At 40.4% G+C, this 14,240-nt stretch overlaps 1 protein-coding gene across 3 annotated transcripts in view; it reads right to left on the reverse strand.

Moving 5' to 3' along the window:
* The window catches only part of LOC139408954 (calmodulin-regulated spectrin-associated protein 1-B-like), a 141,152-nt gene that overhangs the window by 35,243 nt on the left and 91,669 nt on the right, over positions 1–14,240 (reverse strand). For 2 of the 3 annotated variants that reach the window (XM_071153482.1, XM_071153481.1), the window contains exons 7-9: positions 8,570–8,709; positions 7,814–7,910; positions 7,487–7,619 (exon numbers count right to left, since the gene is read on the reverse strand). In XM_071153482.1, the coding sequence (XP_071009583.1) occupies positions 7,487–7,619; positions 7,814–7,910; positions 8,570–8,709 (370 nt within the window). Of the gene's footprint in view, positions 1–7,486; positions 7,620–7,813; positions 7,911–8,569; positions 8,710–12,597; positions 12,869–14,240 lie in introns of those variants that run through there. The other variant, XM_071153483.1, reaches the window with a different exon arrangement.

Consider the following 14,240-nt stretch of genomic DNA (forward strand, 5'->3'; position numbering starts at 1 on the left):
AGAGAAAGAGAGAGAGATCGAGATATGCCGGTGGCATTCTACGACACCAACATGAATTTCTTTATACTTGTCAACTACTGCGTCTGCTATACAGATATAGGCGTACAGAAGGATTCATACAGATTCATTCATTTACGATTAGAATATTTTCTGTAAAGATAATATAATGCTTAACTCTGGTAAGCCTAAAACAGTGGTTCCCTAACTTTTTAAAGTCTCGTACCCCTTCAAACATTCAACTTCCAGCTGCGTACCCCCTCTAGCACCAGGGTCAGCGCATTCTCAAATGTTGTTTTTTGCCATCATTGTAAGCCCGCAAAGGCAAACACACAATACAATACATTTATTATACATAAGAATTTGTTTTTGTCACAACCCGTCTCGTGGGAAGTGACAAAGAGCTCTTATAGGACCAGGGCACAAATAATAATAATCAACCATTATGCTCTTTATTTAGCCATCTTACGTATTAAACCGTATTTGTTAATCAAAAACGTGAATAATTCAGCACAGGTTAATGAGAAGGGTGTGCTTGAAAGGATGCACATAACTCTGCAATGTTGGAGAGAGTCTGAGTCTTAAATCATTTTCCACACACAGTCTGTGCCTGAATTTAGTTTTCATGCTAGTGAGGGCCGAGAATCCACTCTCACATTGGTATGTGGTTGCAAAGGGCATCAGTGTCTTAACATTGCGATTTGCCAAGGCAGGATATTCTGAGCGCAGCCCTATCCAGAAATTTGCCAGTGGTTCAAAATTCAATTTTCACAGAATCCAATTTCGATGAGGCTCTCTTGTTCAGATATCGGTAAGTGGACTGGAGGCAGGCCATGAAAGGAATAACTAATCCAGTTGTTTGTGTCATCCGTTTCGGGAAAGTACCTGTATAACGAGTGCGCTGAGAGTCCGGAAGCAAGTACAGGGAGTGAGTGCTTTAATAAATAAACAAAACAATGAACACAAACAACGCACCGACATGAAACAGAGTCAATAACACCTGAGGAAAGAACCAAAGGGTTGTGACAGAAATAGGGAAGATAAATCAAGGAGGTGATGGAGTCCAGGTGAGTGTCATGAGGCGTTGGTGCGCTTGATGATGGTGACAGGTATGCGGGATAATCAGCAGCCTGATGACCTAGAGGCCGGAGAGGGAGTATACGTGACAGCACCCCCTCCCCGACGCTCAGCTCCAGCCGCAGGACGCCGACAAAGGGGATGAACCCAGGGATCAAAAGCGGACCGGTCACCCCTGCTGAAGCACGGGAACATGTCACGCCGGCTGAGGCGCGGGTACCTGTCGAGCTGGCTGGGGTGCGGGAACATGACAGACCGGCTGAGGCAGGGGCGCCTGGCGATCTGGCGGAGGCATGAAAGCCCGACGAGCCGGGTGAGGTAGGGAGCTGGTTGAGGCAGGGGAACGTGGCAATCCGGCTTAGGCAGGGGAGCCCGACGAACTGGCTGAGGCAGGGGAGCCTGGCGATCTTGTGGAGGCATGAAAGCCCGAAGAGCCGGCTGAGGCAGGGGAGCTTGACGAGCCGGCTGAGGCAGGGGAGCCTGGCAATCTGGCTGGGGCATGAAAGCCTGACGAGCCAGCTGAGGCAGGGGAGCCTGGCAATCTGGCGGAGGCATAAAAGCCTGACGAGCTGGCTGAGGCAGGGTATCCTGGCGATCTGACGGAGGCATGAGAGCCTGTATCAGCTCCCGGACCCGACGTCATTAACACTGACAAAAAAAACAAAAAAAAAACGTTATTCTGTAACGAGTGCGCTGAGAGTCCGGAAGCCAGCACAGGGAGTGAGTGTTTTAATAAATAAACTAAACAGTAAACACAAACAACGCACTGACATGAAACAGAGTCTATAACACCTGAGGAAAGAACCAAAGGGAGTGACAGATATAGGGAAGGTAATCAAGGAGTCCAGGTGAGTGTCATGAGGCACTGGTGCGCTTGATGATGGTGACAGGTGTGTGGGATAATTAGCAGCCTGATGACCTAGAGGCCGGAGAGGGAGTATACGTGACAACCTGCGTAATTGCGCACTCAGCTCACTCAGGTGCTTCGCTATATCACATTTGACATCGTCCGTAAGCTTGAGTTCATTTGCACACAAAAAATCATACAATGATGGGAAGACCTGTGTTGTCCTTGTTAATGCAAACAGAGAAGAGCTCCAACTTCTTAATCATAGCCTCAATTTTGTCTCGTACATTGAATATACTTGCGGAGAGTTCCTGTAATCCTAGATTCAGATCATTCAAGCGAGAAAAAAGATCACCCATATAGGCCAGTCGTGTGAGAAACTTGTCATCATGCAAGCAGTCAGACAAGTGAAAATTATGGTCAGTAAAGAAAACTTTAACCTCTTTGATCTCTAGGGGCGCTATTTCATTTTTGGATAAAAAACGTTCCCGTTTTAAGCGCGATATTTTGTCACGAAAATATGCTCGACTATGCATATTCTTGACAGTTTTTGAAAGAAAACACTCTGAAGTTTCAGAATCTGCAAAGATATTGTCTGTAAGTGCCCCAGAACTCATTCTACAGGCGAAACCAAGATGATGCGTCAACCAGGAAATGAGCAGAATTTCTGAAGCTCTGTTTTCCATTGTCTCCTTATATGGCTGTGATTGCGCAAGGAATGAGCCTACACTTTCTGTCGTTCCCCCAAGGCGTTAGCAGCATTGTGACGTATTTGTAGGCATATCATTGGAAGATTGACCATAAGAGACTACATTTTCCAAGTGTCCGCCTGGTGTCCCTGCGTCGAAATTGGAGCGTAAAGCCAGGTGCAATTATTTTTCCATTTGAGAGCAAGGAGAAACCAGGCTTCCACGAAGGATATATCATTGAAGAGATATGTGGAAAAACACCTTGAGGATTGATTCTAAACCACGTTTGCCATGTTTCAGTCGATATTATGGAGTTAATTTGGAAAAAAGTTCGCGTTTTGAGGGCTGAATTTTCGTTTTTTTTTTTTTTTTTTGGTAGCCAAATGTGATGTGCAAAACGGAGCTATTTCTAATACACAAAGAATATTTTTGGAAAAACTGAGCATCTGCTATCTAACTGAGAGTCTCCTCATTGAAAACATCAGAAGTTCTTCAAAGGTAAGTTATTTTATTTGAAGGCTTTACTTGTTTTTGTGATAGTTGCCTGCTAAATGCTAACGCTAATGCTAACGCTAAATGCTACGCTAGCTAGCTACTGTTACACAAATTATTGTTTTCCTATGGTTGAAAAGCATATTTTGAAAATCTGAGATGACAGTGTTGTTAACAAAAGGCTAAGCTTGAGAGATAGCATATTTATTTCATTTAATTTGCGATTTTCATGAATAGTTAACGTTGCGTTATGGTAATGAGCTTAGGTCTATAAATAGAATCCCGGATCCGGGTTTGGTCGTCGCAACAGGTTAAGCTCATCTCTCAATTAAAAAAAACATGTCAATACTTTTCTCCTTGATAACCCATATCACTGCATAATGCAGAAAATACACAAGAGTTTAGGGGCCTTGCTTTAACTTTAGGGTAGGGGGCAGCATTTGGAATTTTGGATAAAAAGCGTGCCCAAATTAAACTGCCTTCTACTCAGGCCCAAAAGATAGGATATGCATATAATTGGTAGATTTGGATAGAAAACACTCAAGTTTCAAAAACGGCTAAAATAGTGTCTGTGAGTATAACAGAACTGATTTGGCAGGCAAAAACCTGAGAATAATCCATTCGGGAAGCAGGATTTTTTCTTCTCTTTTTTTTATTTTTTTATTCAATGCCATTACAGCAGTTCCTATACCTTCCACTAGATGTCAACAGTCTTTAGACATTGTTTCAGGCTTGTATTCTGAAAAATGAGGGAGTAAGAGCAGTTTGAATGAGTGGACCCTGCTGTGTCACAGAGCTTTTTCATGCGCAGTCGAGAGAGTGCCTTTCTTGTTAACCTTTTATATTGACGACGTTATTGTCCGGTTGAAATATTATCGATTATTTAGGCTAAAAACAACCGGAGGATTGATTATGAACATTGTTTGAAATGTTTCTACAAACTTTACGGATACTATTTGGATTTTTTGTCTTCCTGTTGTGACTGCGTTTGAGCCTGTGGATTACTGAAGAAAACGCGAGAACAAAACGGAGGTTTTTGGATATAAAGAGACTTTATCGAACAAAAGGAACATTTATTGAATAAATGAATTTATTCTGAGTGCAACCATATGAAGATCATCAAAGGTAAGTGATTCATTTTAGCTCTATTTCTGACTTGTGTAACTCTTCTACTTGGCTGGTTACTGTTTGTAATGATTTGTCTGCTGGGCTATGTTCTCAAATAATCGTAAGGTATGCTTTCGCCGTAAAGCATTTTTGAAATCTGACACCGTGGTTGGATTCTCAAGAAGTTCATCTTTATACCTATGTAAAATAGTTGTATCTTATCTGAATTATTATAATGAGTATTTCTGTATTTGAATTTGGCACTCTGCAATCTCACTGGACTGTAACGGACATACAGTGGCTTGTGTAAGTATTCACCCCCCCCTTCGCATTTTCCCTATTTTGTTGCTTTACAACATAGGGGGGTTGTAATCATTTGATTTACACAATATGCCTACCACTTTGAAGATGCAAATATTTGGAGATCTCATTGGTCTTCATGGTGCCGCTTGCTTGGTGGTGCCCCTTACTGAGTGTTGTTGCAGACTCTCTTGAGGACTTTCAGATAAGGTGTATATATATATATATACTGAGATTATGTAACAGATCATGTGACACAGATTGCACACAAGTGGACTGTATTTAACTAATTATGTGACTTCTGAAGATAATTGGTTGCACCAGATCTTATTTAGGGGCTTCATAGCAAAAGGGGTGAATACACATGCACGCACCACTTATCCATTTTTTAGAATTGTTTGAAGCAAGTCATTTTTAACATTTCACTTCACCAATTTTGAACTATTTTGTTTTTGTCCTTACATGAAATCCAAATCAAATGTGCATGTTTCGTTTCTAAATGTCTGCGCAAAGGTGAAGGTTTCATCGAGCTGTGAGATAGTACTTCGGCACATTTAAGAGGCTCCTCTGTCCTCCACTGTATTAATGGCACCTGTTTGAACTTGTTATCAGTATAAAAGACACCTGTCCACAACCTCAAACAGTCACACTCCAAACTCCACTATGGCCAAGACCAAAGAGCTGTCAAAGGAAGGAAATGGAAGACATACAAGACCACTGATAATCTCCCTCGATCTGGATTTTCTTTCTCATTTTGTCTGTCATAGTTGAAGTGTACCCATGATGAAAATTACAGGCCTCTCTCATCTTTTTAAGTGGGAGAACTTGCACAATTGGTGGCTGACTAAATACTTTTTTGCCCCACTGTATCTACATAGGCGTACAGAGGCCCATAATCAGCAAGCATCACTCCCGTGTTCCAATGGCACGTTGTGTTAGCTAATCCACGTTTATCATCTAGAAGGCCAGCATTCCGGAGTCGCCTCTTCACTGTTGACGTTGAGACTGGTGTTTTGCGGGTACTATTTAATGAAGCTGCCAGTTGAGGACTTGTGAGGCATCTGTTTCTCAAACTAGACACACTAATGTACTTGTCCTCTTGCTCAGTTGTGAATGGTGGGGCCTCCCACTCCTCTTTCTATTCTGGTTAGAGCCAGAGCGTTGCACGAGATCTTCAGTTTCTTAGCAATTTCTCGCATGGAATAGCCTTCATTTCTCAGAACAAGAATAGACTGACGAGTTTCAGAAGGAAGTTCTTTGTTGCTGGCCATTTTGAGCCTGTAAACGAACCCACAAATGCTGATGCTCCAGATACAGCTTTCAGCTGTGCTAACATAATTGCAATATAACATAATTAGCCTTATAAAATAATCAACTTGGATTAAGTAAAACATTGAGCCATTGGAACACAGGAGTGATGGTTGCTGATAGTGGGCCTCTGTACGTCTATATAGATATTCTATAAAAAATCTGCCGTTTCCAGCTACAACAGTCATTTACAACATTAACAATGTCTACACTGTATTTCTGATGTGTTTTTTTTATGTTTGATGTTATTTTAATGGACCAAAAAATTGCTTTTATTTCCAAAAACATTGGACATTTCTAAGTGACCCCAAACTTTTGAACGGCAGTGTATATATTTCCGAAACGTTCTTATACAATCTGCTAGATACAGGACAAACACTTCAAAACCTTGTTTCTTATGTTTTATTTATTTATGTATTTTTTGCCATTTAATCAATGCGTTTCTCTGGGCTACAGTAGTAAAGGCCAAATTCAATATTTAAAAAAAATATTATTATTTTTTAACCTAAAGGAACCTAAAATTCAAAATCAAATAGCTAAATGATCCATAGTATGACCATCTTAAAACAATTCCATATGTCAGCTTCAAAACTTTTGTGAAGATTTAAACCAGTTCGCAAGTGTTTTTAATTCAGTTTTTTTCGTCCAAATGAAGTTCCAAATTGTAATGTTGATTGCCGCAGTATAATATCCTGCTTGTATTTTCCCTACAAACAATGCCTTGACTTACTTTTTATATTACCCTAATAAAGTTTAGAAGCTTTTGTGAAGGTTTATAGTGTGGTGTTGCTATTAACCTATTATACTGCAGGCCTATGATATGAAGTTGGTGCGCACCGACGCTCCAACTGATTCCGCCATCGAACTTAAGGTGAGGAAGAATGTTTTAGGCAGGCTATTTCCAAACTGGGTTACGCGCAATGCCGTCGGGGGTACACCAAATAAAAATATGATTCACATTTTCAAACAGTCCATTTAGAGTTCCCAAGGGGCTATTTATTTGGGGGATGTTTTTTTCTCACCTGAGTAGCCAAAAATAAAATTTAACCCTCTAGTCTTCGACAAAATAACAACACAATGTCAAATACAGGGAGCTTTGTCAAATAATTAATATCCAATCCCATTAACCGTTACTCTCTTGACGGGAATTCTACTAACGGTCCGTATGTAGCCAAGCGTAGCTGCTGCTCATTCCATTTGCTTGAAAATTGATAAATGGTTAAAAAAAAGTTAGGCCCGTGTCCAGAGACACATACCAGCTCTACTGGTAGTTCTGGTACTACCAGCAGTACTACACCTGCACCTGTCCATGACACAAGTTGTTCTGCTTCCAGGAGCACATCCAATGCTAACATCAGTAATTCTACATTTATTGTTAGCCCAGCTAGCATGGACACTGACAGTTGTGAATCTGATGCAGCCGAAGAGCTACTGCCCCCTTACCAGGGAAAGCACCAAACAACAGACAGGGACATTTATTTTATAATCGGCCAAAAGCCAGCAATTACCGGCTAACAGAAACCCTGACACACACAAGCACGCCTGCACACACACAGGTACGCGCACACACACACACACGTGAGCAAAGGCTTATTCCAATCCTAGCAGAAAAACTAAGATAACACACAGACAGAAACAGACTGACAGAAAAGTGAGTTTCAAGTAGTACCTGTTACAGATATCTGGGCTTTGGGACGTTGTTATGATGTCAGGAGAGCCAGGTGTGGCCAGGAAGCTGCGTTTGGTAGCATTGGAGATGGAGACATGGGGGCGGGAATCCTTGGGCTGCAGCAGTGACCTCACTATGAGATTGATGGCAAAGAGTGTCAACCAAAACACTGAGGAACCTTATAGATTAGTGTTCTTATGAGTAGCTCAAAGACAAATTCAAAAAACCTGATGAAAACATTGGCTCTGGATGAATGAAAGGCAGTAGCACATATTATACAACAGTGTAAAATAATATATTATAAGAAGAAGAATACAACGTCTGTACCGTCTTTGACTTCTTGCAAGTCCCGGGGCTGGACAAAGTCGGGCTTGAGGATCTCAAACCACCAGAATAGCTCTGCGATGAACACCATGACATTGTGCTTTGGAAAGATGTCAGAAACAACAGAGTCAACACCACAACATTGGAGAGTGTTTAAATAACTGGTAACTGCCAAAATAATGGAAACACTTAAGCAAATGAGGGATACATAGTGTATTGAGACAGCGTTTTCCACGACCCAAAACACAAAATTATGGAATTTCTTGTGGAAGAACGGAACTCTATTGGAGGGATGCGACACCAAACAATTATAGAATCTATGTCAATGTGCATTTAAGCTGTTCTGGCTTGTTGTGGCCCAAATCCCTATTAAGACCCTTTATGTTGGTGTTTCCTTTATTCTGGCATTTACCTGTATGTCTGCTAGTAGTGAGTGCATTGAGGTCCTGTTTAAATGCTTTCAAGATGCATCCTACTTCCCTCTTTATAGAACTGGCCAATGTTCTGATAGGATTGGATAGGTTAAAACCATGTAATGGAACCCCTTATTTAGTTTGAATCACAGAAGGGAGGGAGCAGAGATACACATTAAAAGTATTCAAACAGGGTCTCTTTGTATTTCCTCAATTCCTCCTGAAACACAATGGAAGAGGTCTGACCTCCTACAATGCGCTATGAGAAGCAATGAGTGAGGCTAATCAAGAAAGAATGATAGCCTCTGTTTCTCCACTGAGGTAAAGTAGTAGAATGGGGGCTCACCTTCAGCACTGGGGGAGCATACAGCACATCTTCTGGACGCAGGTGGAAGCTTCGGTTCAGGTACTCATTACAAAACTCCCTCAAGAGCTGGATGTTGTACAGGCTGTCTGCTATGGAGGACACCACTTTCAGGCAAATATCTGGAAGACACATAGAAAGGGCTTTAAAAATAAATGTGATTGATTTTTACTTCACTGTTAGAATGAGGCTATATTAGCTAACCTTGTCATACATATTGTAATCTCTCGAGGACAGACACACAATATAACTAGTACAGAAACACGACCAGTGTTGGGGGATGACTTTAAAGTACTCAATACTTTGTGGTAACTAATACCTAACGCGTTAGTTTTTATGTAATCCGTTACCTAGTTACTTTTACAATATTATTGACCTTTTCTTTGTTGGCAAAATAAAACTTCTTCCCCTTAGGATATGTTCGTCGCGATATTTCTATTCCAGCACAAAAGTTGTGGCGCGTAGCTGGGCAGGGTAACTTGTAGCTAGCGAGATGGCAGAGACAATAGCCTTAATCGTGGACGTATTCGCATTATTTTGAATGGGTAGAAGAAAAGGACAGATCTTGACGCTACTTACACGCGCACACACAGGATCATCGGGTTCAGGTGAGTGCTCCATTTACTGTTTGGTAATAAAGCAGACAACGTAGCTAGGTGATCAATTTCGGCTCAGTTGATAAGAATTTCAATCTAAAGCGCCGTCGTCGCCATAAACATAAAGGAAAGGTCACTACAGAATCTGTCTGCCCAGATGGAGGACAGCTTCTTCAACATAATAACATGGTGTACAGTACACTATGGAGGACAGCTTCTTCAACAGAATAACATGGTCTACAGTACCCTATGGAGGACAGCTTCTTCAAGAGAATAACATGATCTACAGTACCCTATGGAGGACAGCTTCTTCAACAGAATAACATGGTCTACAGTACCCTATGGGGGACAGCTTCTTCAACAGAATAACATGGTCTACAGTACCCTATGGAGGACAGCTTCTTCAACAGAATAACATGGTCTACAGTACCCTATGGAGGACAGCTTCTTCAACAGAATAAGATGGTCTACAGTACCCTATGGAGGACAGCTTCTTCAACAGAATAACATGGTCTACAGTATCCTATGGGGGACAGCTTCTTCAACTGAATAACATGGTCTACAGTACCCTATGGAGGACAGCTTCTTCAACAGAATACCATGGTCTACAGTACCCTTAGGAGGACAGCTTATTTTATATAATAACATGGTCTACAGTACCCTATGGAGGAATGCTTCTTCAATAGAATACCATGGTCTACAGTACCCTATGGAGGACAGATTCTTCAATATAATAACATGGTCTACTGTACACTATGGAGGACAGCTTCTTGAACAGAATACCATGGTCTACAGTACCCTATGAGGACAGCTTTTTCAACAGAATACCATGGTCTACAGTACCCTTAGGAGGACAGCTTCTTCAATATAATAACACGGTCTACAGTACTCTATGGAGGACAGCATCTTCAACAGAATAACATGGAGGACAGCTTCTTCAACAGAATACCATGGTCTACAGTACTCTATGGAGGACAGCTTCTTCAACAGAATAATATGGTATACAGTACACTATGGAGGACAGCTTCTTCAACAGAATAACATGGTCTACAGTACCCTATGGGGGACAGCTTCTTCAACAGAATAACATGGTCTACAGTACCCTATGGAGGACAGCTTCTTCAACAGAATAACATGGTATACAATACCCTATGGCGGACAGCTTCTTCAATGTAATATGGTCTACAGTACCCTATGGAGGACAGATTCTTCAATATAATAACATGGTCTACAGTACCCTATGGAGGACAGATTCTTCAATATAATAACATGGTCTACAGTACCCTATGGAGGACAGCTTCTTCAACAGAATAACATGGTCTACAGTACCCTATGGAGGACAGCTTCTTCAACAGAATACCATGGTCTACAGTACCCTATGGAGGACAGCTTCTTCAACAGAATACCATGGTCTACAGTACCCTATGGAGGACAGATTCTTCAACAGAATAACATGGTCTACAGTACCCTATGGAGGACAGCTTCTTCAACAGAATACCATGGTCTACAGTACCCTATGGAGGACAGCAATTCCAGATACAATAGTAATTTACAACGTTAACAATGTCTACACTGTATTTTTTTTTTATCAATTTGATGTTATTTTATAGACAAAAATGTGCTTTTCTTTCAAAAACAAGGACATTTCTAAGTGACCCCAAACTTTTGAACGGTAGTGTATATATTTCCGAAACGTTCTTATACATTATCTGCTAGATACAGGACAAACACTTCAAAACCTTGTTTCTTCTGATTTATTTTTTGACTTGTCTTTTTTGCCATTTAATTAATGTGTTTCTCCGGGCTATAGTAGGGAAGGCCAAATCCAATATATTTTTTTAAATATTATTTTTTTTACCCAAAGGAACCTAAAATTCAAAATCAAATAGCTAAATGATCCATAGTATGACCATCTTAAAACAATTCCATATGTCAGCTTCAAATCTTTTGTGAAGATTTAAACCAAGTGTTTTTCTTTTTTCTTTTTTTTCGGCCAAATTAAGTTCCAACGGTAATGTTGTTTGCCGCAGTATAATATCTTGCAGATACAATAGTAATTTACAACGTTAACAATGTCTACACTGTATTTTTAAAAATCAATTTGATGTTATTTTAATGGACAAAAAATTTGCTTTTCTTTCAAAAACAAGGACATTTCTAAGTGACCCCAAACTTTTGAACGGTAGTCTACGTATGTCCACATTACCAGTCAAACATAATCAAAACCTATTTGTTTCACTTACTTGCTGTGCTTTTTCATTGTTCATTTGTTCAGTCATTTCATTCTCAACCAAGATTTATATGGAACGCCATTTGGGTCAAATAAGCTTGTTGAATAATCAGGACCTGAATATGACTGCAGGTCACATAATAATTGAACGTGTTCCTAATTTTTTTACGTAGTTATTACACATTGATTACACTATCACTCGTATTTCATATGTCACAACGATTCATCAATACATATTCTATGATGCTGGTAAAGTTGTATCGCGCACCTACAGTGCTAGTCATAAAAAAAAGCTAGCTAGCTCAAGGTTGCAAACAATGTTCTTCCCCAAAAACATAGCAAACTGACATAATCTGTTTCAGTAGCTATAGTTAGCTAGCTGGGCGTCTGGATTGATAAAGGTCTAACGTAAAAAAAAAAAAAATTGTGATGTGATAGTTAAAAATCTAAGATTTAAAACAGGCTTATTTTTTAGGAATAGATCTGGCCTCTCCATGAACAAAAGGAAGCAGATTGTGAAAAGGAAAAGGAAGCAGATTGTGCAGCTTCACAACACATAACCCAGTCCGGTCGAGCCTCACTAGCCAGATGAAGCTAGCTGGCTGCTTATAACATTAGCTCTGGGCAACAGGGTTAAGTAGCTGGCTAGCTATTTATTTTCATGAACTGAAGTTCAATTTCAATAGGCGAACAACAAGTTGCAAACTAGCTAATAAGTACTCACAAGGATTCCTAAATCCTTGCTAAGAATAATGAAAATGACTGCAGTTTCTACTGGTCATTGTTTTCAGGCTCGTTGTATTGGTGCTAGCTAGGTACCGCTAAAGCTAGCTACCCCAGAAGTTGCTTTATTACCATGGCGGTATTGTAAACACATCGTTCTTGGCCAGTGTTTGCTTGTTTGCAGATGTTTTTTGAACAGCTTTGACAGTGCTACTGTATTTTTTTGACATGCAAAGACCCAAATGGCATTCCATAGTATGTATGCCGTGAAGCTAATAACAGTGACGCTATTACTGTGCAACTCGTGTAGGGCAACATCTGAAAAATAGCTAACTTGGTAGTGTGTACCAGTGCTCGACCAGTCCCACGACAGAGAACGCTTGATTGTCAAGGGCAATGAATTCCATTGTCTTGGCTTTAATGGATTTCGCTTTTGAGCTGTCTCGCTGAAATTTTCTTACCCTTTCAAATGACTGCTCGATCCACACAGCAGACATTGTGTGGACTAGGTTAGGAATGCTGTGTTGCACGTGTAAAGCAAAATTTTACGTGGCTTCATTACGTCATGTCAATCTGCTTCCTTCCTTCCTACGTTATATAGGTATGCACGGTAGCTTTGACATCGGTTTTTAACATCGGCGTTAAACTAGACATCGGGCTGATACCGATGTTGGCATTTTTAGCTAATATCGTCCGATTCCAATATGTTCACCACTAGGCAGGGTAGCCTAGCGTTGGACTCGTAACCGGAAGGTTGCAAGTTCAAACCCCCGAGCTGACAAGGTACAAATCTGTAGTTCTGCCCCTGAACAGGCAGTTAACCCACTGTTCCTAGGCCGTCATTGAAAATAAGAATTTGTTCTTAACTGACTTGCCTAGTTAAATAAAGGTAAAAAAATAAAAATATTGCGCATCCCTAACAATTACATTACATCAGGTTATTACAACAACTTATAATAAATAATAAATTGAAACAATTGCACATTTAATTTAATAAGAGCGTTTTAAACTACCCTATCAGCACCCAGGAATTCAGGTGCAATTTGTTTTGTAAGGTATTCCATAACTGCAGTGCGTTAAATCTAAAGGTGAATTTACCAAACTTTGTGGAGACAAGCGGAACCTCAAGAACCAACCCTGTGAATGTGTTTGGTATCTCATATTTATTTTAGTAAATAGGGAAGTGAAGTATGTTGGAAGCTTGTGGAGCAGAGCTTTGTAAACAAGAAGAAAGTAATGAAGTGATCTACGGAACTTTAGTGAGGTCCAGGCGACCTTCTGCTACAGGATGCAGTGGTGAGTATTAAACCTGTCACCTGTGATAAAACGAAGGGCGCTACGGTAGACGGCATACAAAGGTTTAAGAGTAGTGGCTGCTGAATTCTGGTAAATGGTGTCACCAGAGTCAAGAACTGTCAGGAAAGTTGACTGCACAATCTGCTTCCTTCTGTTCATGGAGAGGCAAGATCTATTACTAAAAAATAAGCACATTTTAAATTAGCTTTTTAACTATCACATCACAATTTGTTTGTTTTTTAAACATTAGACCTTTATCAATTCAGACGCCCAGATATTTATAGGCGGGAACCAGCTCGATGAGAGAGCCATTCGATTATTTAATATGTAGCCCATCTGAGAGATTTGTCTGTGAATTAGAGAACATATATTTTGTTTTTCCCGCATTAAGTACAAGTTTTAAATCAACAAGGGATTTCTGTAATGCAACAAATTCCGATTGCAGCTCTAACATAGCTTGGTCAACAGTCGGTGCGATGGCTTACATAACCATATCATCTGCGTACAGATGAATATTATGTCAAATGCATTGGAAAGGTCTATAAATAGGGCAGGACAATGTTTTTTATGATCTAGGCAATTTACCACATCACATTAAACAAGCATAGTGGCTGAAACAGTGCTATGTCCAGATCTAAAACCAGAATGATGCATATTTAGAATAGAGTGAGAAGTTTAAAAAGTTAATCGCTGAGACACTGTTTTGCAATGAAGGTCTACAGTAGCCTCAACAGTACTCTTTGAGGTAGCACCATGGTGTAGCCGGACGACACCCATTTTCCGTCCTCCTTTGGGTGCCCTCTAGCCC

This window comes from Oncorhynchus clarkii, chromosome 5, assembly GCF_045791955.1.
Source record: "Oncorhynchus clarkii lewisi isolate Uvic-CL-2024 chromosome 5, UVic_Ocla_1.0, whole genome shotgun sequence".
NCBI lineage: Eukaryota > Metazoa > Chordata > Actinopteri > Salmoniformes > Salmonidae > Oncorhynchus > Oncorhynchus clarkii.